The 27,003-nt window shown below is 42.1% G+C and overlaps 2 protein-coding genes across 3 annotated transcripts in view; both read left to right on the forward strand.

Moving 5' to 3' along the window:
• Positions 1 to 27,003, forward strand: part of LOC306968995 (C-reactive protein-like) — a 289,059-nt gene that overhangs the window by 248,100 nt on the left and 13,956 nt on the right. The window lies entirely within an intron of this gene.
• Positions 16,454 to 27,003, forward strand: part of mybpc2a (myosin binding protein Ca) — a 94,058-nt gene continuing 83,508 nt past the window's right edge. The window contains exons 1-3 of one of the 2 annotated variants that reach the window (XM_079564374.1): positions 16,454 to 16,482; positions 24,921 to 24,986; positions 26,846 to 26,994. In XM_079564374.1, coding sequence (XP_079420500.1) covers positions 26,959 to 26,994 — 36 coding nt within the window. In that variant the 5' untranslated portion in view covers positions 16,454 to 16,482; positions 24,921 to 24,986; positions 26,846 to 26,958. Of the gene's footprint in view, positions 16,483 to 16,522; positions 16,608 to 24,920; positions 24,987 to 26,845; positions 26,995 to 27,003 lie in introns of those variants that run through there. The other variant, XM_079564373.1, reaches the window with a different exon arrangement.

A 27,003-nucleotide genomic window follows, 5' to 3' on the forward strand; every position in this document is an offset into this window, starting at 1 on the left:
ATAGTAAAATAATATTCTCCTTGCAGCCAACCACTTTAGCCTTCGCGCAACCACTCCACTAATGACCCATCTTTACCATCCAAACCCGTTCAACACCGTTTGTCTGAAGCCCCCACCATTTCGTTGTGGCGTTGTCCTTGCTAGTGAAAAAAGTAAAGAGTGAGAGACTGGTCTTGTCAGGATGTTGCGTTGGCCTGGAGCACCTTCTACAGGTCGCAGTGGTGATGAAACAATGTCAGGCTTTCACTGTTATTTAACTGCACTCTAGCAAATCCATGGAGCTATGAATAACACACTTTGAATGCAGAAGTGCTCAGAACGGATTTGGTGATGGGGAATGGACATAAGTTTTGTGTTTGTCTCTATGACATGACAAAATCTAAACTTGTGTGCGTTATTCCACACTTTTTTTCATATTTGCTTTAGTTTGGAGATACATAAGGAAGTAAAATTAAAGTAAAAGAAAATATGTAATTCAATCTCCCTGATTAATAAAGTGCCACAGACATTTTGAGTTTGTGTCTAATCAGATCCCAGGAAACAAACCCTCCAAAGTGACGTATTATTTTTTTTTCTACCTATTTTTATCTGAAATCCAGTGCAAGTCAAGTCATTTTGAACCCGCGTTGGCTTTCCTTTTCCGCAGCGCGCGGGTCGCTCGGCGGTGATCAGCAGTAATTAGAGGTTTAAAGCGCTGCGTAAGGAGAGTCTTATCACACGACATCAGCGAGAGCTACAGGAAAAGGGACGTCGGCGGCTAATTTAGATCACGGAGATTCGCTCTATCTGTCCAAATTAATTACTCTGCTTAAAGGTGACACATCGCGCTAAATAGACTTTTATGAGCTCTAAACTCATTGTGATCTTACTTCCTGGGGACGGCAGATGTACAGGGAATATAGTGGGATAAGCAGGTCACATGTTGCGTCCCGGGAGATGAGGGGAAACAGGGAGCCACATTTCGTCCAGCGGGCACTTGTTTACCAGGGGGAGTGGCTTACAAAATACACTGCCTGACCAAAAAAGGGGAGCAGGAGCCATTAGTCCAGATTTTAACCCCTTTGAGAATCTTTGGGATGTGCTGGAGAAGGCTTTGTGCAGTGGTCACACTCTCCCATTATCAATACAAGATCTTGGGGAAAAATGTATGAAACGCTGGATTATTTTGACATTGCAGGAGCTCATTGAGACTGAAATTGATGCCACAGAGAAAGCATGCAGTGATCAAAGATAAAGGCGGTCCACTTCGACCTTTGTTTACTATTCTTTTTTCCACGCAGTGCATCTGGCACACGATGTTTGTTACTAATAGAGATGCACCGATCCAGATTTTTTGCTGCCGATACCGATACTGGGGGTTTGAGTATCTGCCGATATCCGATTCCAAGAAACTTTCTAAACACATTGAGTGCCAATTACCACACTCTAATACACCTTATGTGTGATTTTGGGAGCTCTGTGATGAACAGAAGTGAAATACATGACGATCAAAAACTGTCACGATCTGGACATTTTATATATTATTGCTTTTCTTTTTTTCTTAGTCTGAGGTTGCGTAGCGAACAGCTGTAAAGTCGACACTGCTGTCTCGCTCTCTGGAGAGTGTTTGGCAAAGCAGAGTGGCTTCCCAAACAGTTGAGATTTTAACATTTCTCTGAGTTTTTAAATGGTCAAAATCGGTCCAAGGACGACCGAGAAACATCCAGTTAAAGTCTTCAATTGGGCTGAGAGAAAGCGATCGATAACGTGTCAACAATGTTGTCGTTGAAAATTGACTTGAAACTGAGATGTTTAGGCATTTGCCTCTTCCCATAACGTTTGTGCCAGAGGAGAGAGGAGGAAAGAAGAGTTTATCGAGAGTGTTGCATAAAACCCTGTTATCGCCGTTTCTAGATTTTTTTTTAACATTTTGATCAAAACTTGCCTCTGTTTAGCTTTAGATTTCTCAGGAACCGAGGCACGTAGAATGAAACTGTTTTCATTTACGGAGACCTTAGAGTCTCGTCTTGTCCATAGCTATAACATAGAATACGCTGTGGTGCTACAAATATCATGAAAAATGCTCTGGATTGTTGGTACTCAACAGCTAAATCCCCAAAACAGCGAAGCCTTAATGTGTTAAAAGTGTCTGCTGTGAGTAAAAACAAAAAAAATCTAAAATAGAAATAATTTTGAAAATTCCAATAGACCTAAACATTTTAAAGTTAATTCTGGTGTCATGTGAGACAGTGAGAAAAATAATGCGTATGTGTCATTTTTTATATAGTGCATGTAAACATCTGGTTCCCGCTGTATGTTAGCATATCATAAACTAAAATACAAACACTCGGCAACTCCTGCTGTGCCAATCATAAGTTCTGTCCCAGCTTTGATTAGAGGAAGTCTTTTTTATAAGTTTGCGACTCATTTTCTTTGCAGGATCTGGCAAAGGTTTCTTTCTGCTGACTGGCTTGAGAAACCAAACACAAATGTAAACCAGAACACCTTGGGGGACACAGATAGGTCATGTTTAAGAAATAATGAGTTAAAATCCTATCCTATATAGTTGAACTTGCCCTTAGTCTTTTTACTAAAACCAAATGCATGCAAAGCGAAGTGCAAAATCTTGAACAAACTTTAGAAAGTCGCAGCTGTCACCCCCCACTGTTCCTCGCTAGACCTTGAGATGAGCAGAAGTCTCACTAATATTCAATAAGTCATGTGTGCCGGGGCTGTGAGTACAATTTATTTAACTTATTCTCCTAATATTCCTATTCGGGGACGCGTCTTTAACAAACCCATTTCATGTTGAGAGAGGCGCGGTTTGTCCTCGCTCCTTTGTCTCAGCGTCGCCCCTTTTGTGGGTATAAGCGCTCGTCTGTGCATTTTACATCACAATAAGCCCTTTTTTCCTATTTCGGGGTATTCAAATGCGATATTATTCCGGGCTCCTACCTCTCCGCGGCGCTCAGAGCCGGCGACGACATATAAAATGCTCCTTGAACTGCCTTAAATATTCGCGCTGTGTGGGATTTTTGATGTAGAATTTGCATTTTTTACCCCCCCCTTTCCGCTGTGGTTTGCATGAGGATTTACACACCTGGGAGTGAGCGGGAAAGAGACTCGACTCTCGGAGCAGCGTGAATGGGCCCAAACAGACGGGAGTGGGAAACGAGGAGATGTCAATGTGGACGTCAATAGAGGAAAAGAGAAATGTTCTACTACGGTGGACATGTTATTTTCCTCCATAATGTGGCCCAAAATCATTCAATTCAATCGGCCTTGTTCATTCTAGACCAGGGGTGCCCAAACTTTTTGTCTCCGAGGGCCAAAATGAAAAAGTGCCTAAGGGTCGCGGGCCAATTTTCTTTTTCTGCAAATCATAATAGTTACTTTATTTTCTTTTTGGTATACATTTGCATTTAATTCTATCTATGCAAATAGTATGCTATAAAAGCCACGTTTTAGTAGAACAAAATCAATGATTATAGCAATGTAGTGAAACAACACCACCTGTACCTGCACTACCTGCAGTGACTTTACCTCATTCATTTCTTTAAGTCAAAGAAAATGCCATATTAGACCAATTTCAAAGTGCCAGTTCAGCATAAATTCTTTTATAAGTCATATATGTCAACGACCTTTGCAATAAAATTTGGAAAAAGTTGGGAAGCTGATGCTACGACGCTCTATGACTGACAAATACCAAGACACCAGAACACCAGTGTTTCCTTAACTTTGCGAAAGGAGTGAAACAGCGCCCCCAATTTGACGCTGGTGGCCAAAAAGTGTACTGCATCTATATTTGCCATCGAGAATGAATGGGAGAGAGTTAGTATACCAGATGCGGCGCAAAAGTAGGTCACTCTCTGGCGGGCCAACCTAATTGTTCCAGCGGGCCAAATTTGGCCGCGGGCCCCACTTTGGGCACCCCTGTTCTAGACACTTTACCCTCCTTGACTAGTTTCTCTGTACAGTGGTGTATGAATGAAGGTGTGAATGGGTGACTGGTTCCTGATAAAGGTAGAAAAGCGCTATGGAAGTTGAGACCATTTACAGGTACAGGACATTTTACTCATGACAATTACAATCGAGCCAATGAGCGCCCATCATACAGATTCAGCGATTCAGGGCGACAAAGGAGACTATGGAGTTGGGAAGCTGAACTCTCTCCCTTTCCTAATGCTTCCACCTGTATTCACTAACTGTGGTCTACTCCAGTCCCTTAAGAAACACGATATCCCGCCTTTCTTGTGCTGAGGTATTAATGTAATTGCAATGACATCCATTTCCAACTAAAGGCGATATTTCCTAGTTATCCAGGGTGATGTTTATTTCTGGAGATTTTTTTTTTTTTTTCTCAATTCATGCCGTCCTTATATTTGAAGAGTTTAGTGGTGCTAGGCTAGTGCTAGGCTAGTGCATGTCTATGGTAACTAGTAGCCTGCATTAAAACCAGTCTGACCCAGGCACAGTGCACCTGAGGCAAATCACACCAGACTACCCATATAAATTTCTGTGTTGGCTGAATAATTTCTGAAATATAGCCATTTTGCATTTAATATAACTTATATCTAAGGCTTCCTGGTTGTAGCTACGCAGCGGCGGAGTGATCTGCTCGGTTACCGGATCTACAGTAGTTTGTTTACCTGCGGCCGGCATTACTGCACGTGGAATTCACAAAGGAGCTTTCTACAAATCAGATATGGCAACGTTTGGGGAGCACCCCATGATTTTGAAGAGGTTTCTAATGCAGGCTACTAGTTACCATAGACATGCACTAGCCTAGCACTAGCCTAGCATCACTAAACTCTTCAAATATAAGGACTGCATGAATTAAAAAAAAAAATCAATAACACCCTGGGTAACTATGAAATGAATCCTGAAATATACCTTAAACATCTAAATACAGGGTTTCCGTGGGGCATTAAAGACATGAAAAGCCATTAAAGGTGCATTATGCAACTTTTCATGTGAAAAAAAGTAGATATCTGCACGTATTTGACCTTGTTGTGACTCAGCGTCTGTATGAGTGGTCAGCATGGCAACTTTACTGTCGAACGGTCCAGCACCAACTGTGTTGTAAGTTTTCTGGTGAGAGGCTCCGTCTGCAGTGAAAAATAGTTGATCCTGGGGCGTCCAAGAGACCACTGTGAAAGCAAAGGCGTCACTGCAAGATCAAATATGCACAAAAATATTTACATTTTTTGCATAATGCACCTTTAAATGAATTGGGTCAAAATGTCATTAAAAAACATTGAATTAGATTCAAAGTGGCATGAAATCTAAACTTCTTGGAAAAAAATGACTTTAACATAACTATTTCTCTTACTTAAACACCCCAAAAAATCAGGTCTAAATATATATATTATAAATTATTTTTTCCTTTAAAGTTTCCAATTTGCTTGCATCATAGAAATAGAATATGCATATGCTTTGTGTGTGGCATTAAAGATATAGTGTGGGTTTAACATGGCATTAAAAAGCATCAAATTAGATTTTCTGCTGCCTGTTCACGTCTGTATTTCCATTTTACAAAAGTCCAAAGCTGATGAAAACAACTCTGTCCGACTTCTGGACTCACATCGTTCCGGAAAAGAAGGTGGCGCTGACAATCCGTGTTCATTACAGGCTTCCTCTTCCCATCGCATATAACGGCATAATTTCTCGCCCTCATTTGAATAGTCTTTATAATTAGCTCTCTGTATGTTCGCTGTTCAAAGCGTGGCGTGTGCCGGCGATGCTAAATCTCCATAAATGTCCTGATCCGAGCTGTCAGTGCGGCTGAGGAAACCCTGATGAAACCGCAGTCTGCTCCTGCACTGGTCCAGCGCGCCGGGCCCACCGGGTTAGACGCACGCTCTCTGAAATCAAAATGATGGACTTAGACTAATTCACTCATATTCAAACAGGCGACGTTGGTTTGAATGTGGGGTTAATCTGTTTCCATTGGCAATTCATGAAGGAACTGGGAGGTGCTTTACTCACAGCACCGTGACAGCGTTCGGATGGAAATGGCATAAAAGTGTAATAACGTGATAACAAGGTATTGCATTTAGCTTTTTCTCAATCCTTTCCTACTGACTTTGCACATTGGCAAAACACAATTTCTAACCTGGATGGTGGGACGTGTGGTTTGTTTTGTCCACAGCTACACTTCAGGGTGATACGCCTTAAACCTTCTCTACTACAGAGCCGATAGGCAAGGCAAGTTTATTTGTAGAGCACAATTCATGCACAAGAGAATTCAAAGTGCTTCACAGTTGCATAAATACAGGAAAACAAAACATCAACATAAAATTAATCAGTTACAGTAAAAGGCAAGAGTGCAGATACAATACTTTCAGTCATATGCACGGGCAAATAGAACTGTTTTCAGCCTGGATTTGAACATTGTCAGAGTTGAGGCCTGTCTCACATCCTCGTGAAGACTGTTCCAGATTTTAGCTGCATGAAACTGAAACGCAGCCTCACCGTGTTTAGTCCTGACTCTGGGAACCACCAGGAGACCCCTCCCTGAGGTTCTCAGGGCCCGAGATGGTTCCTGCGGCTCAAACATGTCAGAGATGCACTTTGGTGCTAATCCATGAAAAGACTTGTAACAAGCAGAGCTGTTTTATAGTCTGTTCTCTGAGTGACAGGGAGACAGTGCAGAGACCGGAGCACTGGACTAATATGGTCATATTAGTATCTATAGAACTGCTGTACATGTCTCATTTAAGGTTGTTCAACACATAGTGACTTTTTTTTTATTGACCTTTATTTAACCAGGATAGTCCCACTGAGATTAAGAATCTCTTTTTCAGGGGAGTCCTGGCCCCAGAGGGGAATCTATTGTACATGTTTGTAGTGGTAGGGGAAACCGGAGTACCCGGAGGAAACCTACGCAGACACGGGGAGAACATGCAAACTCCACACAGAAAGGCCCCGTCCAGGTGGGAATCGAACATGGGACCTAGCTGTGAGGCGTGAGCGCTAACCGCTGCGCCACCGTGCCGCCCAATTGCCGACTTATTGTGCCAGGTCATCTTAGTTGTTGAGTATACAGTGGTTCAACTTTCGAGTGATCACAGAGTCAAAGCCGTGTCCCCTCCCTGTCCTGTGTTGTTCCATCACGCCGCCTTAAGGCCGGGGTCTCTAAGTCCCTGTGGGCCAAAACATATCAGGAGTGTTTTGCCAGGGTCAATAAACAAAAGCTCCAGTTAAATATGCTTTATTGGGAAAATACTATTGAGGAAACTTTTTTAAATGAATGAATAATGATATAATGACAGGACTGTAGCCTCATAAAAACGTCTTACACTTGTTTTGCACTTTACAAGCCTGTGTCACAGGTTTGTGCTAGTCACTATAGTCAGTATTTGTGGCTATAATGTGTCGTTTATATCCTGAACTTTTATTGTCAGTGCCCTCTGCTGGACACATGTAGAATTATTTTATTTTTAATTAAAGCTGCTCTAGTGGCTGATATGAGCATTCTGGTTATTTCTTTAAAATTCAGAACTCCGCACAGGAATGGGCTAGAGACTTTTTTTTTTGGACATACTCAGGAATTTGTGGCCCGGATTTATCATCTCTAACAGGCGGCCCGTGGGCCACTTCCGGTCCTCAGGCCGCCTGTTGGAGGCCCCTGCATTAAGATATAGCTGGAGCCGCTTTTCTAACATTAGCTAATCTCTTTAATGCAAGATTTCTTTTATGCAGGATGGCAGGAAGTCCACAGCTGAAAAAATAGAACCAACACACACCAGAAGTGCTCTCAGAGGTGCAGATGTTGAGGAAAATCTTCATAAATCAAAAAAACAGCATTGCACACTCAAGTAGCCGATGTCCAGTTTTTAATCAGGATGATGATGTAATGTTTCGGCATGAGCTTCATCAGATCATTCTTTTATCATCTTTGAATCACACACTGTGGTTCTAAGTGGTTCTAAGTGTTTTCAGTCTGGATTTAAACATTGTCAGAGTTGAGGCCTGTCTCACATCGTTTGAAAGACTGCATGAAACTGCCTCACTGTGTTTAGTCCTGTCTCTGGGCCCAGCACCACTCCCTGAGGTTCATATAGCTGAGATGGTTCATAATGGCTCAGAGAAGTACTTCACAGTGCTTGACCGTGAAGAGACTTATTCATGAGCAGAGCTGTTTAAGTTCTCTGAGCAAGATACGTTTTTAAGTAAAATCATTGTTTTTGTGTTTTGAAAGAAGTGTTTCTTGTTTCCCAGAAAAATAAGTCACTGGACACGGCCTGCTCTCTTTTAAATGTAACACTTCAGCAGGTCATCACTCACTTTACTCTGTCTCCAAAGCCTCTGCTGGCTCTTTGATCTTTGATGGAAAAATAAAACCCTTTTCTCGAACGTTAAAGCTTCTGACCACGTTCAGCGCTACATTTGCAATTATTCGTGAGATGAATTCCTATTCCCCAAATTGTGCATCCCCAACACAAACCTCCACAATCATTAAAACCATTTCTTTCACTCCTCCTAAACCTAATGCATTTCTGTGTAGGCCGGTGTCTGGAAGCAGAACAAGCCGGTGCTAATCTCCCATCTCATTAGCTAGCCCTGAGCCGCGTCGCTAACCCACATCTTCACGACTGTGCAACTTTGAAGTCCTTATCCCATCAAGGCTGGCTTTGTCTCGGGGCCTACCCTTTCAGACTGTGTTTTCAAGCTCAATTATCCGTTCTGATCTCTCAAAAAGCCATTTTTTATTTACCCCCGGAGCCTCTGTGTTTTTGTAAGCCCCGAATAATTTGTATAAGACACAATTCCCGTGTGGAAATCCCATCTCCTTGGGCCAACCCGATTGAAACCTGTTCCAAAAGTGTGTTTATGTTGGTAATAGGGTGATTTAAAAGTGCCTTGTGAATGTTTTGTATTTAAAAAAAGAAGTCAGACATGTTTTTTTCTTCTTTTTTTTTTTGTCGTTAGCTGGTGATTGTTGAGACTGAATGTGCCACTGGTGTTTTCAGACTTTACCCGTTTTTAGCTACAACATTAACCTTTTAACTCCGCCTTAAGTTTGTCTCCACCCAAATCTAAAAGCTTCTCGGCTGGAGCTCACAGCCTGTTGGCCAGAGTAACGCCTCATTTGAAAGCTAAGCCCTACAAAACAGATTGTCACTTTTTTTGTCGTATTTTTTAGTTAAATGCAGAGGACAACATTCCCTACGGGGACATTAAAGTATACAAACAAACAAGATTTTTTCTTGCATTGTTGCCACGTTTTCGTCACTTTTTTGTTGTATTTCTGTTGCATTCATTTAGCGTCTTTGTTGCTTCTTTGTCAACTATTTGGTTGATTTTTTAATTTATTTTAATTTTGTTTTTTGTTCCCTGTTTTGTTGTGATTTTTGCTTTTTTGTTGATTGTTTGTCTCTTTTTGTTGCCTGCTTTGTTGTTTTTATTATGTTGAGTTTATGTTGCTTTTTGTTGCCTGCTTTGTTGCGTTCTGTGTGTTTTTGCTTTTTCATTACTTTTTTGTCCCGTTTTTTTTTATTTTTGTCTCTTTTTGTTGCATTTTTCTTACTTTTTCATCACTTTTTTGTTGCTTTTTCATCATCTTTTTCTGTCTCTTTTTGTTGCCTGCTTTGTTGCTTTTTTGTTGCTTTCTTGTGCGTTCTTGTTGCATTTTTGTGGTGTTTATTTTTGTTGCTTTTTCATCACAGCTAAGATTTTTCCTCGCATTGTTGCCACGTTGTCGTCACTTTTTTGTCGTATTTTTGTCGTATTTTTGTTGCATTCATTTAGGGTCTATGTCGCTTCTTTGTCAACTGTTTGGTTGATTTTTTTTTGTCTTTTTGTTAGTTTTTTGTTCCCTGTTTTGTTGTAATTTTTGCTTTTTTGTTGCTTTTTCATCACTTTTTTCCCCCCTATTTTGTTGATTTTTTTTGTCTCTTTTTGTTGCATTTTTATTATTTTTTCATCACTTTTTTCTTGCTTTTTTCATCACTTTTTTGTCCACCGTTTTGTTGATTTTTTGTGTGTGTTTGTTGCATTTTTGTTGTGTTCATGTCGCTTTTTGTTGCTTTTTCATCACTTTTCAAAACGGATCTAAGATTTTTCCTATTTTTGTTGCATTCATTTAGCGTCTTTGTTGCTTCTTTGTCTCTTTTTGTTGCATTTTTATTACTTTTTCATCACTTTTTCATCACTTTTTTGTTACGTTGCTTTCATTGCTGCGCTTTTGTCCTCATTTACATCTGGTTTTTGTCGCCATTCTTGCCACTCTTTTCAAGAAGCTCTTAGATTTGGGTCAGACATGGAGAAAATGTGCTCAGTTACAGCGTGGGGGTTAGGAGTTTAAATACATTTTTCTTTTTGGATTACTCTGCAGTTTGACCTTTCGATCAAACTCAAGATGCGGCGCGTGTTTGGGGAGAGTCTTTCCTGGTCGAAATACTGTATATCAATAGCACGACCGCCATGTACTGTGAATCCTTGCACTTGGATGATGTGAGACAAATGAGAAGCGTGGACAAATTAATTTCCATGATTGTGTTTTAATTGCAGAAGCCAAGGACGATAAGGCGAACGCAGCCCCTTCTGGTAAGAGCCTCCTCTGAATCTATTCATTCTGCCCACGGTAATCTTTCAGAGCGCAAATGAACTGGTGCAAATTGACCCAAATGCTTGAGATACTACAACAACTACTACCGATATTACTACAGTGTTCTTATGGCTACTATTACTACTGCTGCTGTTTATTGAATGTACTTTATTTCTGTGTTTTTCAGACAAGCCCGGTAAGGAAACCCAATTTGATCGCCATAAAGTAAGCCTCAATCAAGTAGTGTTCATTTCATTTTTATCAACGATATTTTCCTGCATTTAGAGATGCCTGTCGAGGAGGAGGGTAAATATACACTGCATACAAATAGTTCATAGTTAAAATGACTTGGATCCAGAATATTAAGAACAATAATACTTATACATATTCTGAATTCAACTCATTTTAGATATTTTTTGTCGTACAGATATGATACGGATGTTGATATCATACAGATATTTTGATGAATAATTTTCATGAAGAAAAGAAACTATACATGCCTTTCAGTCCTGTGACTTTTGCTGTTAAGTCGGCCATTTTGAATACCGACGTAGAATTATGCAGTATTACAACATGTAACAATATCTCTACTCAGGATATAAATGAAAGACAACTGATAGGCATTTTTATGTACTTGTAATCCTTGCTCAAGAAGATAACAGTTAAAACACGGCCACCATAAACAAGTGGTGGCCGTGGTGGTGTTTAAGCTGCTCAAGACGTTAGCATGCTACCGGTTAGCATTTAGCTCTGACCTCTCCAAGAGAAAGCCCTGAACCACACTCCAAACATCTAGCCTTGGATACAACATGTGACAGAGGTCAGAGCTGAGCTGTTACTGTAGTATTTCCTCAGTGTTCAGAGATGTGAGCCACACATGTGTTTATCGTGTTGAAGCCATTGACCGTTGACAGTTGCTAACCGAGACTTTATTGACATGACAAACTGTAAAAATCACAGAGACAGGTTTTCTGTTTCCTCTTTGATGTGTTAATATAAGGAAGCAGATCTTTAGTAAATCCTGCTGTAGCTTGACAGACAGAGCTGCCACATTTGCTGGTTATTTCACATAAACGTGCGTCTCTGGGGCCGTTTTCTTCTTGAGCGATGATTACGAGTACATAAAAAATGCCACTGTCAATCAGTCGTCTTTCAATTTCATCCTGAGTAGAGATATTGTTACATGTTGCATAATTCTACTTCGGTATTTAAAATGGCTGCCGGAGCTATGCGTGATGTCATTGGAAACACATGTATAGGCTAAAGGAGTGCAAAAGGGTGCATACAAAAGATTTTAATAAAACTCTAGATCGGACATGAGCCAAATGTGGCGGCCATCTTGTGACTGGCTGACGAGGAAACTAATACAAAACCAGGAGCAACATTTTCATTGATTCAACGGCAGAATGTGAGATGCACTCATTGTTTGTGATTGGTTCATCACTTCTAAGTCGAGGAATCTCAGTCAGGCGGTCATTTCTTTTTCAGTCGTGTTGTTTAGCCGTATTAGCATTGTTTTCTCCATTCACTCCCAGGGTTCCATCATTCATTGTATCACTGTCCTATGCTCAATAAATATTGGTCCTGTGTTAAAAAGTAGGAAACAAATGTAATATTTGATATAAATAGAAGTGAATGATTTGAAGTGTTTGACAGAGGATAACCCATGAACAAATGTAGCTTAAGTCTATGTATCCTAAAACTGAAATCAAATTTGAAAAACTGCAAAAACTTTATTTTATGGGCAGATATAACAGTCACAATTATCAAAGAGTCATGAAAAAATAAAAACTAGATATTATTAGTATATAGTTTTACTATGGCCATGTCCTATCTAGAGTCTTATTTAATATCTTTGGAGCAATCTCTTATTTAAATGTTTGCCTGCAACACTGTGTACTCTTAAGGTAAGGTACGTAGCCTGCGATTACCTGTACAATCACAACTCAACTCTGGGATTGCCTTGCCATGCCCTCCAGAATCGAGTCATTGCACTCAAAGCACTAGCATTAATTAGGACATGATTGAAGGTGTTGAGATTGTGATTGCAAGTATTTAGATCAGAGAGACTTTTTTGGGCCCCATCTTGCCCATTCTGTGACGTCCCTCATGTCCCAAAGTTCGCTTGTCGTTCTGTCATATCCAAAGGTGCCATGTCTGGATTCAACAACTCAACGTGGTTTTACAATAATAACAGAGAGAAGCTAATGACAAAACAGCGTAGTTTAGCTATAGTTCATTGCAGGAGCAAAGCAAACTCAGGCTACAGCTGATATCAGGTCATGTGATCACGGCCATATATATATATATGAAATAGGCTGTGTAGAAAAATCCCTACATACCCTCCCTTTTAACGTCGAGCATCTCTTTTTGCGCTCCTTTAAAACTCTAACTCACCCTCACCCTAATTAGTTCTGAAACCTGAATGGCCACATATTCTAATATAGAATAAAAAAAATAAAAGTTCACTGCTTGGCTTAAAATTCCATATTTTAGTTGCTATTAGCTACAGACGGCAAAGGGGGCGCCACATGGCTTAGCCAAGGGGGATGAAAACCCCTCATGGAATCACAATTTTTCACTCTTTTTAGCCGTTTTATGGTGGACTATACACCTATTTATCACACACAAATAAAGTCAAGCCAAAATCGGCTCCATATGAATGTTTTTTCACAGCAAATTGTTCAGTAGAAGCGAAAAACAGCACTTGTTGCTAGCATTAGCATATGTAGCACGAAGCTAACGTTAGACTCCTGGTTAGCATTGTCTGTTTTTTAAGTATTTATGGGCTGTTTAAACATTTGGCTCCTCTCCATGTCTCTGTATCTTTATTTAGTAGTTAGATATATTCACAATCCAGCATTTAAATTAAAGTAATGGTGGAGAATGTTTAGTTTCCCCCTTCTTTAGCTCCTTCAAGTACGACCATATGGGTGATTCCAAATATGCCGTCTGAAGCTATAGCCCTTGCGATAAAAAACTATTGCCAAAATACAAAACATTACTACTACAATGTGTCCATGTTGACCTCAAACAAACAAATAGGTATATTATAAGAAAGTAGGTGAATACAATAATATCTGTATTTGTAAGGACTAAACAGACACAGAAGTCGCTCTCTGTGGTGACGGGTGCACATGCATGACCTCACACTCACACGTACTGCATTATCCGTGCTATTTCCGACTGCAATGTTGATAATGGAATACAAAATGTGAGAGGGACATGTTTCACTTGTTCCCTTGCCTCGTTAAAAAAAAACAAAAAAAAACTGTATGTCTTTGCGCCTTTTGTGTGTGTATGTGTGACCCCGGCTTCTCGGTTCATTTGTAAATTAAAACAGCACACAGCCGTTTAGCGGATTCGCCCTTCACCCCGGCGGCCCATTAGCGGTGCCATCATCAGTCACAGAAGAGCTGAGCACGGTAAAGAGCTCTGGGCACTGGGAATACACTCGATCAATATGAAGGGAATACAGTTGTTTACCTTTCTTTTTTAATACAAGTCAGTTCTTTATGAGGTGGCAGTGGATAATGAGATAACGCCGTTTGCTCCACTGCACTAGAAAACAAACTGTAACAAAGCTTTGGTCTGATGTGCGGATGGAGCGGGATTTCTACCTCCGATGTGTAGAAAGGGGTCGGATCGGGCATGTCCCGCTGGAAAGAGGAAAGACCAAGGACACTCGGGTTGGCCAGGGAACTCCTCTGGATCCCCCTGGAAGAGCTGGAGGAGGTGCGCTTGGACAGGAAAGTCTGGGCATCTCTGCAGAGGCTGCTGCTTTAAGCGAAACAAAGATTAATGCTCCTACATTGACCATTTATGCACTTGCTTTACGTTACATTTACATTTTTGCATAAGCTCTTCCCAATTCCTTGTTTATAAGTGACAACTGTAGCCACGACTATAGAGCGAATACCTCAAGATGTAGAAGAGTGGGGCAAGATGTGCAATTTGGAGGGATGTCGATGGGCAGATTTGACAAAGTAAAGCTTTAAATGTCTAGTTTACTAATAGGGCACATTACCCCCAAAACACAGGAGGGGCTGACCAGTGCAGGACACCACGCTCTTAAACAGGGATAACTCCAGAGGAACACTGAAGGCAGGTTTCCTCTGTGTGCTACGGTTTCCCCTACCTCCAAAAACATGCTGGTCAGGTTGGCCCACAGTGGCGGCACGGCTCAGTTGCAGCGGCTTAGGACTAACACCTGAACACAAATTTGTTGCAGTTGTACAATGACAAATAAAACACTTACTTACTTATTTGATTTCTACTGTGATTGTGACAGCAAGAGATCACAACAATCAAACTAACTAAATTTGGTATACCAAATTCAATCTAATGTCTTAACTTTTTACCCACCCAAAATTAACGTTTGCAATGCGGGACATCATCTAAATAGGTGGGACAAGGGGACAGAGGCTGTGCAGGACAAACAAAAGAGGGACCGGTGGCTCAGCTGTTAGCACTTATGCTTCACAGCTAAAAGGTCCGGGGTTCAATCCCATTCAATCCCTAAGGAGTTTCCCCTCGTGAATAAATAGGTTTGCTCCAGGTACTCCAGTTTCCCCAAAACATGTACAATAGGTGAATCCTCCAGCTATGTGATCCTGACCATCAGCCTGGCTCCACATCTGGAGATGGGTCCCCAGGCGCTGCAAACTTATTAGCATGTTATGTTCTCTCATTGTGCCGAGTTTTGATGTCGCCTATAGCTCTTGTATGACTTTGATCTCTGCTCCAAATGCGGCACAACAGCAGTGCCCAATCAGATGCGCGACAGGCACATCTGTCGCACATCCATTTTCTTCCACTTTTCCGTGGCCGGGTCGTGGGGGCAGCTGTTGGAGCTGCCCAAAGCACATTGCACCAGCCCCTTTTGGCTCCTCCTGCAGGTGGTGGGTCCACAGAAGGACGACCTCACGATTCTCAGGCCTGTTGGTCTCTCATAAGGGGCTTCTGAACCGCTCTTTGTCTGACCCGTCACCTAGGACCTGTTTGCCATGGGAGACCCTACCAGGGGCACGGACCCCCGACAACAAAAACCCCAGAATCATTCGGGCGCTCAAACCCCTCCAGCAGGTTAAAGGGGCTAGATGCAAGTTTGCCATTTTATACTCACTACTGCCATCTCAGGTCATTTGTGTAACTGCACCTTCTATATTAAGCTTGTGCATGACGGCACTTCAGACCCGAATTAAAACCTTTTTGAGTGACAGTTAATGACTAGAGAGAGTTGTGGTGAACAGGTCTGGGCTCATTCTACACATTAGGACATGGCTGGAACATGTAGGGGGAGGAAAATACATTATTTTAACATTTTTAAACTCTGTATAGTCCCTTTAAGGTGGCGCTTCCAGGAGGGAGGGGGAAGTTTCTTCTCCTCGTGTTTAGTCACTCAAATCAAGAAAATCTTACTTATTTCTAGATGACTTCTTGCAGTTGAGTGTTTTTCCTAAAGGCACAAAACCAGTTTGAACGAGCTTGAGCTGCATCCAAGTAAAGTGCTTGGTTTCGCTCTACCACCAACCATTGTTTCAAATAGTTTGACAGTCAGTTCCAAACTTTGCATTTTCTTTCCTTTTTTTTTTGTTACTGGTGGTTGTCATACTCGAACAGAAGCTGGAGTAAAAAAAGACGTGAAAAATAAAAGTGCCATAGCTCTTCTACTACAACTGCTACTACAATGTGCTTCTATTTCCTATTAAGGTTAAGGTAAAGGTTGAGTTTATGGTCCCCGTAGGAAGATTCGTCCTCTGCTTGACTCATTGTTCAATGCCTCTGGGGCGTCCCGTCACGAGCAGCGTCTGGAGACCAGCCTCCTCTAAATCAGGAACACAATCCTGGTCAGAAGATTATTAAAGACATATTCTTTGTTCATGGGAGAAACTTGAGCTCTTACATCATGCGTATGTAGGTATTCCTTATGGCGGATGACGTTATATGCTGTAAGTCTAACTCTTCTCATGTCGAACAGCGCTCTCCGGAGAGTCTGAGTCACTTTGTAGTCGGAGAGCGTCATATGTACCTGGATCACACGCGCCATCTTCTATTATAGATCAAACTGTCATGGGTGAGCGTGGGCGCGTGTGCAAGACGTGTTGTTGTAATTTAAAGTGTTGGAGATGTCGCTGTGGGAAAGCTGCGGGAGCAATAAGGAGGTTAGCGATGCTGCTCTGGTTGTTATACGGCGAGAGGGAAAGACATTCTGCAGATTGAAGGAATAGGGATTTTATTTTTAGAGGTGTCAATTTTAAACATTTGCTGTCGATTACTGACCGAGTGTGTTACTGTGTCTGAAAACGTCGGCAGCAGAGCAGACAGCATGAAGCCAAATAAATGAAGGCGTCAGAGTTCCTTCGGGGAAAACCGAATATCGCCAACAATCACCCCCACTGTCAGTGCCAGCTGCAGCCCGCGCACCTCAAAGTACAGGGGATACCCGGTAATTTAGGGGAAATCATGCACATTAACTGTCCACATTTAACTGTTTAGAGTTTTCTTCTTCCTAAAGGGGGCGTAACAGAAAATCATTGAGAAGCACTGGTCTAAGCTGAGAGAGAGAACGAACTAAGAATCTCAACATTGACCACAAAAATGTCTGTTGTCTCTTCTTGGTTAAAGCACATGCAGACAATGGGGAAAGTGGTGTTACTCTCAAACATTGGTGCTATAAGACAGTAGTTATATGCAAAGAAATATCAAATACTTACAGTTGAAAGTGCAGCTCCCTGTTCGTTCAGTCAGTTGGACCTGTCACTGACCAAGACTTTGCATTCTCAATGGCAACCAATTCTTGCGACGCCATGTTTTCCCAACTATTTCTTAGCAATGTCAAGGCAATATTTGATAAAAACCATCCATCTATTTTATCTCAGAGGCAGCCGTCAAAGCAGCAATGTCTGGACTTTCCTCTGTCCACGACAATTCCTTAGTCTGTGATTCTGCATCCGGGCGAGACTCACAGCTAAGCCACACGTGACTTCTATTGTTCTGTGTAATGGACGTTCACTGGAGTATTAAACAGATGATGGTGAATCACTGTTGTGGAGCGGAGGGAGCTGCGCAGGAGGAAGAGGAGGAGCTGACCAGTGCAGAACACCACGCTCTGAAACAGGAACAAACCCAGGAGGTCATTCACTATTTCAGAGGATCAGAGGAGACTGAAGACAGTTAGCCAGGTTTCCTCCTGGTGCTACGGTTTCCTCTACCTCCAAAAACATGCTGGTCAGGTTGGCCCACAGTGGCGGCGCGGCTCAGTCGCAGCGGCTCAGTCGCAGCGGCTCAGTCGCAGCGGCTCAGTCGCAGCGGCTCAGTCGCAGCGGCTCAGTCGCAGCGGCTCAGTCGCAGCGGCTCAGTCGCAGCGGCTCAGGACTAACACCTGAACACTGTTTTGTTGTACGCTTGTACAATGACAAATAAAACACTTACTTACTTATCTTCCCTGTCTTCCACTTGATGGGAAAGGCCTTTAGAGCAGGGGTGGGGAACCTTTTTCACATCAAGCCAAATGAATATTTATAAAGGACTCCAAGGGCCTTACCACATGTACAATGATCGGAGGGGCCGATGGCACAGACTAGTAGCCTTGCTTCTGTCAGTCTACCCCATTGCAGCAGTGGCTACAACAGTAGCTTACCACACTCGAGTACGGAGTGAATGAATAATGACAGTGCAGTGCTTTGAGAAGCTTGGTAACACAGGCTTGTAAAGCACAAGTGTAAGCCATTATTTTTCTATCATTATTTTTGCCCATGACTGGACTCGAATAAAAAGGCACGACTAAAACCTCAGTCGCAAGAAATTGAACATGTTTGAATTTTAAACCCGATTTTGGACGCACAGGAGAAGAGTGGGTGATTTTACCGTCCCTAAAGTCACCACGGAGTGCAGTGGCCAGAAACAAAGTGGAATACAGACAGAATAATACCTTAGCTACACATGCATAGTCATAACAGCATTATATCAACAAAAGTTCACAAGAACAACTTTTTCCGGCTACATACAACACAGAGTTTAGCGGCGCTTGCTGAGTTCGGAGTCGGACAATTCAGATACTTCTCTCCGTCTCGGGGCTGATGTCTGACCACCTCCTTTTCTCATAAAATCCACTGGAAATGTACTGGACTTTTATTTCCATTTGACAGAAGTACAAGCAAGTTCAGGAGACTCGAACCCGCAGAACTTGACTTTATTGTGCCGACAGTGATCACATGACACTGTTGACCAATCGGAACACACAAACGGAAGCCTATCTTTGCTGATCTGGGGTCAGTTTTCTTCTCCAAAGAGAGAACTGAAGGACACAGACTTTTAAGACAATAACATGGAGACATTAAGGCAGTTGGACAGACCTGGCTGAGTCTGTGAATGAGTAAACAGACTGCTACAACATTATCATATATTCATTCATATGTCTTCAGAATTGTGACTCGCAGTGCATTGTGGGTAGTGATCTATTCTGTTATTGTCTTAAACACTAATCTGCATTTCTAAGCCTGCTCCTGCTTCATCTCGTCTTTGTGCTTTCGATAAAGAGCGTTCTGTCTGACAGAATCCTATTATTCATGTGCCATTTTTGAGGAATTATGTTCAAAATGGCAAACCATAATTATCCGTTGAACAGCATAAAACACTGGTTTTATTGCATTGCATGTTTTTGGAAAGATTACGAATATGGCTTCTTCAACACCTGACATTTTAGAGCAGTGATTTGGAGTGCTGGGTGAGTTGTCCGGGCTTAGGGACCTTTTATGTTCTTCAGTTCTTCTCGCTGCATGGCTGCATTTATTAATGATGGGGTGATGTTTTTCATATGTCAAAGGGTAGAGATCAGTCCTGCTGTATAATGTGTTTTTAGTCAAGGCTTAGTAGGGCTGAAACAACGAATCAATTAATCAACAACTAATTGATTATTGAAATAGTTGTCAACTAATTTAGTAATCGGGTAATCACTTCCTAGTAAACGCAGAAAAAACGAGTGTACATTGTAATTTTCATAAATATGATCTGTCTGTGTCTCCAATGATCCAATCAGAAAGCAGAATGAGCTCCACTCTTATGGTGCATTCCAGGCAACTGGTAAATTTTCCATCGGCCACTTGGAAAAATGCCTTAGAACACCGCTCGAACTGGTTATTACAACTTGTAGACACTCCGAGTTCAACTGTGAGATGAAGACGATAATGGCGGCCTCTTGTGGAGGGGCATCACTAATGTTAAAACTTTAACAAAACCACTGCAACAGTGAAGTGAATGCTACTTTACGGTCATGCCACCTTTGTTCTGCCCGATCCTGTCAGGCCTAGGAAGCTAAGCAGGAAGGCCCTGGTCAGTATTTGGATGGAACCATTTGGGAAACACCAGGAAGCCTGAGTGAATGTAGTGAGTGAGTGATTGTGGTGGTCAGAGGGGCCGATGGCACAAACTGGTAGCCTTGCCTCCTAAAGGCAGCTGTGGCTACTGCCCTCTTGTTGTTTTCTACTGTATTTTTAAATCGTCTATTGCTGGGTTGCAGGTGAAGTTTAAGTTTAAGTTTAATGGTTTTGTATAGCCCAATATCACAACAGAAGTCGCCTCACATGGCTGCACCGAACATTAAGGCAATAAAACAGAGCAATAAATATGACAATTTAAAGTTCAGGTGAATCCAGGCAAATATAATGTCCAATAGGAGGTAGCGATGAGCGGCTCTGGTGTCCCCCGTCCTTAGACTCTCCAGTACGGCAAGGAAAAACTCAAAAACCCGGCAGGAGAAAAGAGAAACCTTGGGGAGAACCACAGAAGGAGAGATCCACTCCCATGGACGGACAGGCTATAGAGACCCAGGGCCAAAGGATCCCTAAAGGCCTATACTATTATGTAGAGGAAAAATTATTTTGTCTTTGAGGAAAGTTTTGGTCTTGTACAGAGAGATTATGGACCCAGTGACTGATATTAATATAATATATATTATACCATGGTCTGGGTGAATACTCGATTCTGATTGGCTGGTGGGTGCTAACAAGCGCGCATTATTTTCGTATAACCGCACACGTAGTCCGGTAGTTAAATCACTGGGATATCACTCCGCTGTGGGCATCGCCATAGCAACGCATGACACAGCTGAATCAGATAAACACGTAATTAGTGACTGACAGGACCGTATAAGATGGATGTTGTTTAATTTCAACGTTTTTGGCCAAAAGCAAATGTTTGATAAATGTGAAGTAGAGGAGAGTGAGCAGCTAGGTTAGCTACTGTTAATAAAATAGGAGCTTTCCATTTCTATTGAAAACAGTTAAGGCACTATTCATGATTTTCAGACGTACATAAAATGATCCTGCATTTATACATATTTGTCTGGATTAGTAAAGTCAATCATAAAAGTTTCAGTTCTTGGGGCCCGGGTGTGAGCGACTCCACCGCAGCTGTTTCCATAAACAGTTGAGCTGGTTGAGCTAGCTAGCTTCAGGTTAAACAGCGTAAAAGTGAAATAACTCCTGCCCACGAGTGCCGCACATCGGTGTTTACTTCCACGGAAAAGTACCGGGTTAGTCCTGTTGTGTTGTGATTCTGGCGATGCAGCGTGTGCTTATGTTGTTTGGTTGCGCCTGACTGAGATCCTCGTAATAGCTGCGGAGAATGGCTCGCTTTGAGACGAGCCTTCAGTGACCGGCTAATAACCTACATAAAATAGTCCCGGTGGTCTGGCATATTTAGTGAGTTTAGTAAATGAAACAAATACTTATTATAAATGTTGCGTTTGTGGGACCATGGTATAAGCGGATTAAACAACGAGGAGCCGTGCATTAGACGGTTATAATGCACTTCGCGGAGTAACACCACGCCGCTGCGCGTCGATCACAGCTCTCATTCGCTGTGGCGTTGTTTAGACAAGCTTCTGAAAAGTCAAAAGATCCAGTGTTGCATTCATCTTTCACCAAGATCTTGTATTGATGATAGGAGAGTGTGACCACAGTGCAAAGCCCTCTCCAGCACATCCCAAAGATTCTCAAAGGCGTTAAGATCGGGACTCTGCTGTGTCTGAACTGATGTTTCACAACGTGAGCCCGATGAATCCTGACCCTCCGAAATGTACAAATCCCAAAGATTCGACTCCTGTAAAGCCATAAATCTCGCCCCCAGTCTAAAATGTAAAAATAGTCCGTGAAGACCTTAAACCAGTCTCTCCAGACCTGAGCCAAAGACAGCAGCAGATTCATTTCATTTTAAGCCTCAGTCCCGAATGCAGAGGAACAGGATACACGTCTGCGTCGTCCGAAGAGTCCCATGGGCGCAGCTCTGGGATCAAATTCAGCCGTATAAATCCACAAGTCCTAAAATCTGACCCGGGATGTGTCCTCAGGGGGGCGCTTTATTAAAGATCAAATTAAAACATGGCCATAAAAGAGAAATACAGGAAGAGGTGAGGAGAGGATTTATGGAAACGCATGGCCTTCTTTGACCTGGAGCTTGAATAGGAATCCTCCTAACAAAAAATACATAAAAACAATTTAAGCTCTATTATTTAACCCATGACAATAAACAATACAAGATTATCCTCATCAAAACATACTCAAAACGCCAGCCCACACTCTGTTGTACGTCACAAGATTTACATGACGTTTCTGCCCTCTGCTGATGTTAAGTGTGACTACATTACTACAACTTCATTATATCATCAGACTGAGGGTTATGCTACAAAAATACCAAGGCTAAGGGGCACAAAATAGTGGTAAAACTCTCAATAAAGCCTCCCAATGCTAGAAAGAAAGTTCCATAATTCAACGGTCCTACATCATGCTGTATTCAGGCTTCATAACTACTTTGTTCCATTCATAGTTTTTGTAGTGGAACTTATATTAACGTTTGTGTGTAAATATGTCCACCAGAACCCAAGCTAAAAGTTACAAGGGAAGAGAATTTGGGTAAAGCCGAACTGGAGAAAATGTGCTGGGTTAAGACGGGGGTAAGAGGTTAATATTACATGCATCATGTTAAAAATTGCAGGCCCAGGCGGTCAATTATATGCAATTTATCGGATTTATAAAACATTTACTTTAAAGGGACTCTACGGAGTTAAAAATGTTAAAACTAAGTATTTTCATCCCCCTACATCAGGGGTAGGCAAGAGAGACCGAGGGCCGACACCGATTATTATTTGCCCAAAGTTAAAGCACAACACTGGACAAATGACTATCTTAAATGAGATAAATGACTTGAAATTGCTTGAATAAAAGTTCTTCTATGTTGAATTTCAAATTTCAGTTTGAACTAATCCAAGATACAAATGCTAACACCAATGGAACAAGAATAAAACCCACTTGAAATCAGACAAATAATTGTTTTTCACTTGAAATGACACAAAATTATCTGAAAAGAATAACTACTAGTAGAGGTTTTATCTCAGCTAAAACCAGAACAAATCTGCTGAAACCTTAGATTTAATCTCTTAATTCAAGTAGATTTATGTCATTTCTTCCTTAAAACGATGATTCTTTTTCCAGTGCACTTCCTTCAAATGCCAATGTGTACATATTATATGACCTAATTGGGTGTATTGACCTCTAATATTGTTAAAAGTGCTCTCTGATTTATAATATATAATACATTTCTCAAAATCATCTTGAGGGCCAGAGGTGCTGTGCTGAAGGGCCAGATTTGGCCCTCGGGCCTGACGTTGCCCTACATGTTCCAGCCATGTCCTAATATGTAAAATGAGCCCAGACCTGTTCACCACAGCTGCCTCTAAAATCCCGGGTCCGAAGTGGCGTCATGCATGAGCTTAAAGGAACAGCCCACAGTTTTTCCATACTGAGATATGTTCTTACCTGAGCTTAAACGAGTTGATGCGTACTTGCAGTTACGCGCAAGACCTGAGGTGGCAGTAGTGAGCATAAAATGACCAACTTGCATCTAGTCTCTTTAAAGGGATATTTCAGGATTTTTGACATAGGGCCTCATTTCCTTGTTATTCAGAGTGTTGCTGATAACTGGAGATATTTTTTTTTATAATTCATGCAGTTCTTATATTTGAAGAGTTTTGTGGCACTGGGCTAATGCAAGGCTTGTGCATTTCTATGGTATCAGCTAGCCTGCATTAAAAACAGTCTGACCCGCTCCACAGAGCACCTGAGGCAAATCACTTATAACACCAGACTAACCATATAAATGTTTGTGTCGATAGAGTAATTTTAACCATTTTGCATTTAAAATACCTTATATTTGAGCAGCATCAGCTTCGTGGTTGTATAAGCTACGCAGCGGCGGAGTGATCTACAAGAAAGTAGTCCCACAAAATGCGATCATTCATGTTATGCAAGGTCATCAACACAGACATTTATATGGTTAGTCTGGTGTTATAAGTGATTTGCCTCAGGTGCACTGTGGAGCGGGTCACACTGTTTTTAATGCAGGCTAGCTGATACCATAGAAATGCGCTAGCCTTGCATTAGCCTAGCACCACGAAACTCTTCAAACATAAGAACTGCATGAATTACAAAAAAAATATCTCCAGAAATCAGCAACACTCTGGATAACTAGGAAATGAGGCCCTGTGTCAAAAATCCTCTACATTTTACATTCAACATGCAGTAGCTGTGGGTATGGTCACCTGCAGGGTCCTTCTCTTGCTTGGATAAAACTGGATTACACCCAAAACCGAACCGAAACACAGAAAGGCCCCATGCTCTCCGGAAATCGAGCCCAGGACCTTTTTTTTTTTTTACTGTGAAACGAGAGCTTGAGAATCTTGAGTACCATCACAAAAAATGCAAACACAGGCAACATTTATCATCATGAGAGATGTTTGTTAGACTCTCTTGTGAAGCGACTTACTCAATCTTTTATCCCGTGTTTAGGATCTACCACGTTCCATCAAACAAACATCTTACTTTCTTTCATTCCTTCGCGATGCGCAGCGGAAATAGATAAAGGAGCATTTACCTTCGCCGCTCAGATAAACGCACTTAACATCATTGCCTGGTATTTACGCGGGAGGCAGGAGATTGTGACCCCAATGTAACGCCTCAGCGGTGATCTAAGCGGCTCCTTCCTCCCACCGGGACGTCCTGTTGGCGGGGGGTGCGTACAGTGACTCTGACAGAGGGTCCCAGGTGACTAAGCTCCAGCTGCTGAAGCAAAAGCACGTGTGATTGTTTGTGGTGGAAAAAGAAAGACTGTTTGAATTACTGTAGCTACACGAGTCTCCGGGGAATAGAGGGCGAGCTCGCTTCAGAAACACGAGGTTAGTGATGTAAAAGGGACATGAAAGATGCGTCGAATTAACAGTTCAACTATAAAGCCAAATAAATAGGAGATGAGAAGGACTTGAAGTCAGAGTCGTTTTGAGTTTGTGGCCTAAATATGTATGGACGTTTTTGACATTTTCTTTCTTTCTCTATAGAGTCGCCCCCCAGTGATGAAAGCGGCGTCTTCCTGGAAAAGCCTGAGAGCACCACTGCAACTAAAGGTACAGAGAACTTCTCCACTTATCCACTGTCAGCTACTTCCACAATGAAGCGAACCGAAAGACATTGTAAAAAAGAAAACACCTTCAAGGTTCTTAATCCCGCAGTTGCCCATTTAATTTGGGCTGCTGCTCGATGGTCGGCTCGGGAGGGACGGCCTACGCTGATTGGTCATTTAGGCTGCTCTCCCCCGCAGTGTTTCGGAGCTGTTAACAGCCGACCGTGGTGCCTAAGAATGAATATTTTGCAACTCATTCGTATTAAAACAAAGAAAATGGGGCCGAGGCACTCGTATCAAAGTGGAGAGTTTATTTCGCCAACGCGTTTCAACTCAAAAGACTTTTCATCAGGGCACGTGAATACACCAGATCACCTTAAATAGGTAGATCATGTGACCAAATCGATCATGTGACAAACATTTCATGTTAAAAACAATTGATAGAGAGACACAATTGACCTTTCGCAAAACCACGCCCCAAGGCGGTTATTGTCCAATCAGACATCCTAGCAACCGTTATGAAACCTATGAAGCCAGGTCCGTCATGCAAGCCTCCAATGCAAAACAATGGGACATACCAGCAATGAGCACTGAGCAGATGCACTTTTTTTTTACTGCTGACCACCAAAAACCCGCCAGACAAAGAAGAAGAAGCAAAATGGTGGAGGATGTAAATCAGATGTAAATCGGTGTGTCTGGGGGAGTCCAGTTATTTCACTTCACAAAGCCGAAAACACAACCTGAACACTGCCTACAATGGATCAAACAATGTGGACGGCCTACGCCCATATAAATGTCTCCAAAATAAACAAGCATACGTCTGTTTAAGGTAAGACTGGGGCCTAGCCATGAGGCTAACACCTTAGCATGCTAACATCCAGCTACTGACAGTCACATAACGTTACACAAACTGGAGCCGTAACTTTAACTGCAACTATTACAAGCCTTCAGTCTCACGTGTTTTTGTCTCCCTTTATGATAAAAGTACTGTGTATTTTGTCTCAGGCCTGATAACTGACTGTAGCTGAGTGTCATTATGGCACCTGTAGGTTTAGCTAGCCGGAGAAATGCACCAAATGTTCCTATTTTTAGACATACTAAACACTTCAGAAGTTGTTTACTGGACCATGAAGAGGACGACTGGTCCACAAGGCTGTGCTGTTGCATTTAAGGACGAGATCATAAGGTTTCTTTGATTTTGCTGGAGACCTGTCTGTTTGCTGTAGTGTCAATAGTCCTTTATCCCTCGTGGGATAGTTTAATATCTTGAATATATCCCTCTGCTGCAGACTGGGACCCCTTTTGCCTCGATCTGGAGGCTATCGCGCATTTATTGCTTCAATTAGAGCCACTTTAGCAGCAACATCAGAAAGTTTGACGGACTTAGCAACAGTGACTAAGTGGGCGGGGCTTTTGCGAAAGGTCAGTTGCAATAAACAGAAGATCATATACAGTGATGGTAAACCAGGCTAATCAAAACTACATGAACAATAGAGTAGTTTAAAACACACTGAAATATTTTTAAACTGTCACTGTGTTGACCCTCAATGATAAAAGTTTGGACACCCCTGCTCTATGGGGTTATTGTCCCCTTAGCAAAATGTGTCCTCTGCATTTGAGCCATCCATCGAGGCCGCTGGGGCAAACCCGTAATGAGCAGTGGGAGACCGCAGTGCCCATCTCCAGATGTGGAGCCAGGCTGATGGTCAGTATCACCTGGCTGGAGGACACGTTTGTACATGTTTTTAATGGTAATTCAAAACTGGAGTAACTAAAGGAAACCTACGCAGACACGAGGACCCGGGACCTTCTTGCTGTGAAGCCCAAGTCTTTTTTTAATGTTTTGTTTGATTATGTTCTTAGGGAATGACATCACGTTTGTGGCCAAGGTGGACTCGAACAGCTTCCCACGGAAACCGACGCTGAAATGGTTCAAAGGGAAGTGGCTGGACCTGAGCAGCAAAGCAGGAAAACACATGCAGTTCAAGGAGACGTACGACAGGAACACCAAGGTACCACAG

The sequence above is a fragment of the Gobius niger genome (genome assembly GCF_951799975.1).
Source record: "Gobius niger genome assembly, chromosome: 10".
NCBI lineage: Eukaryota > Metazoa > Chordata > Actinopteri > Gobiiformes > Gobiidae > Gobius > Gobius niger.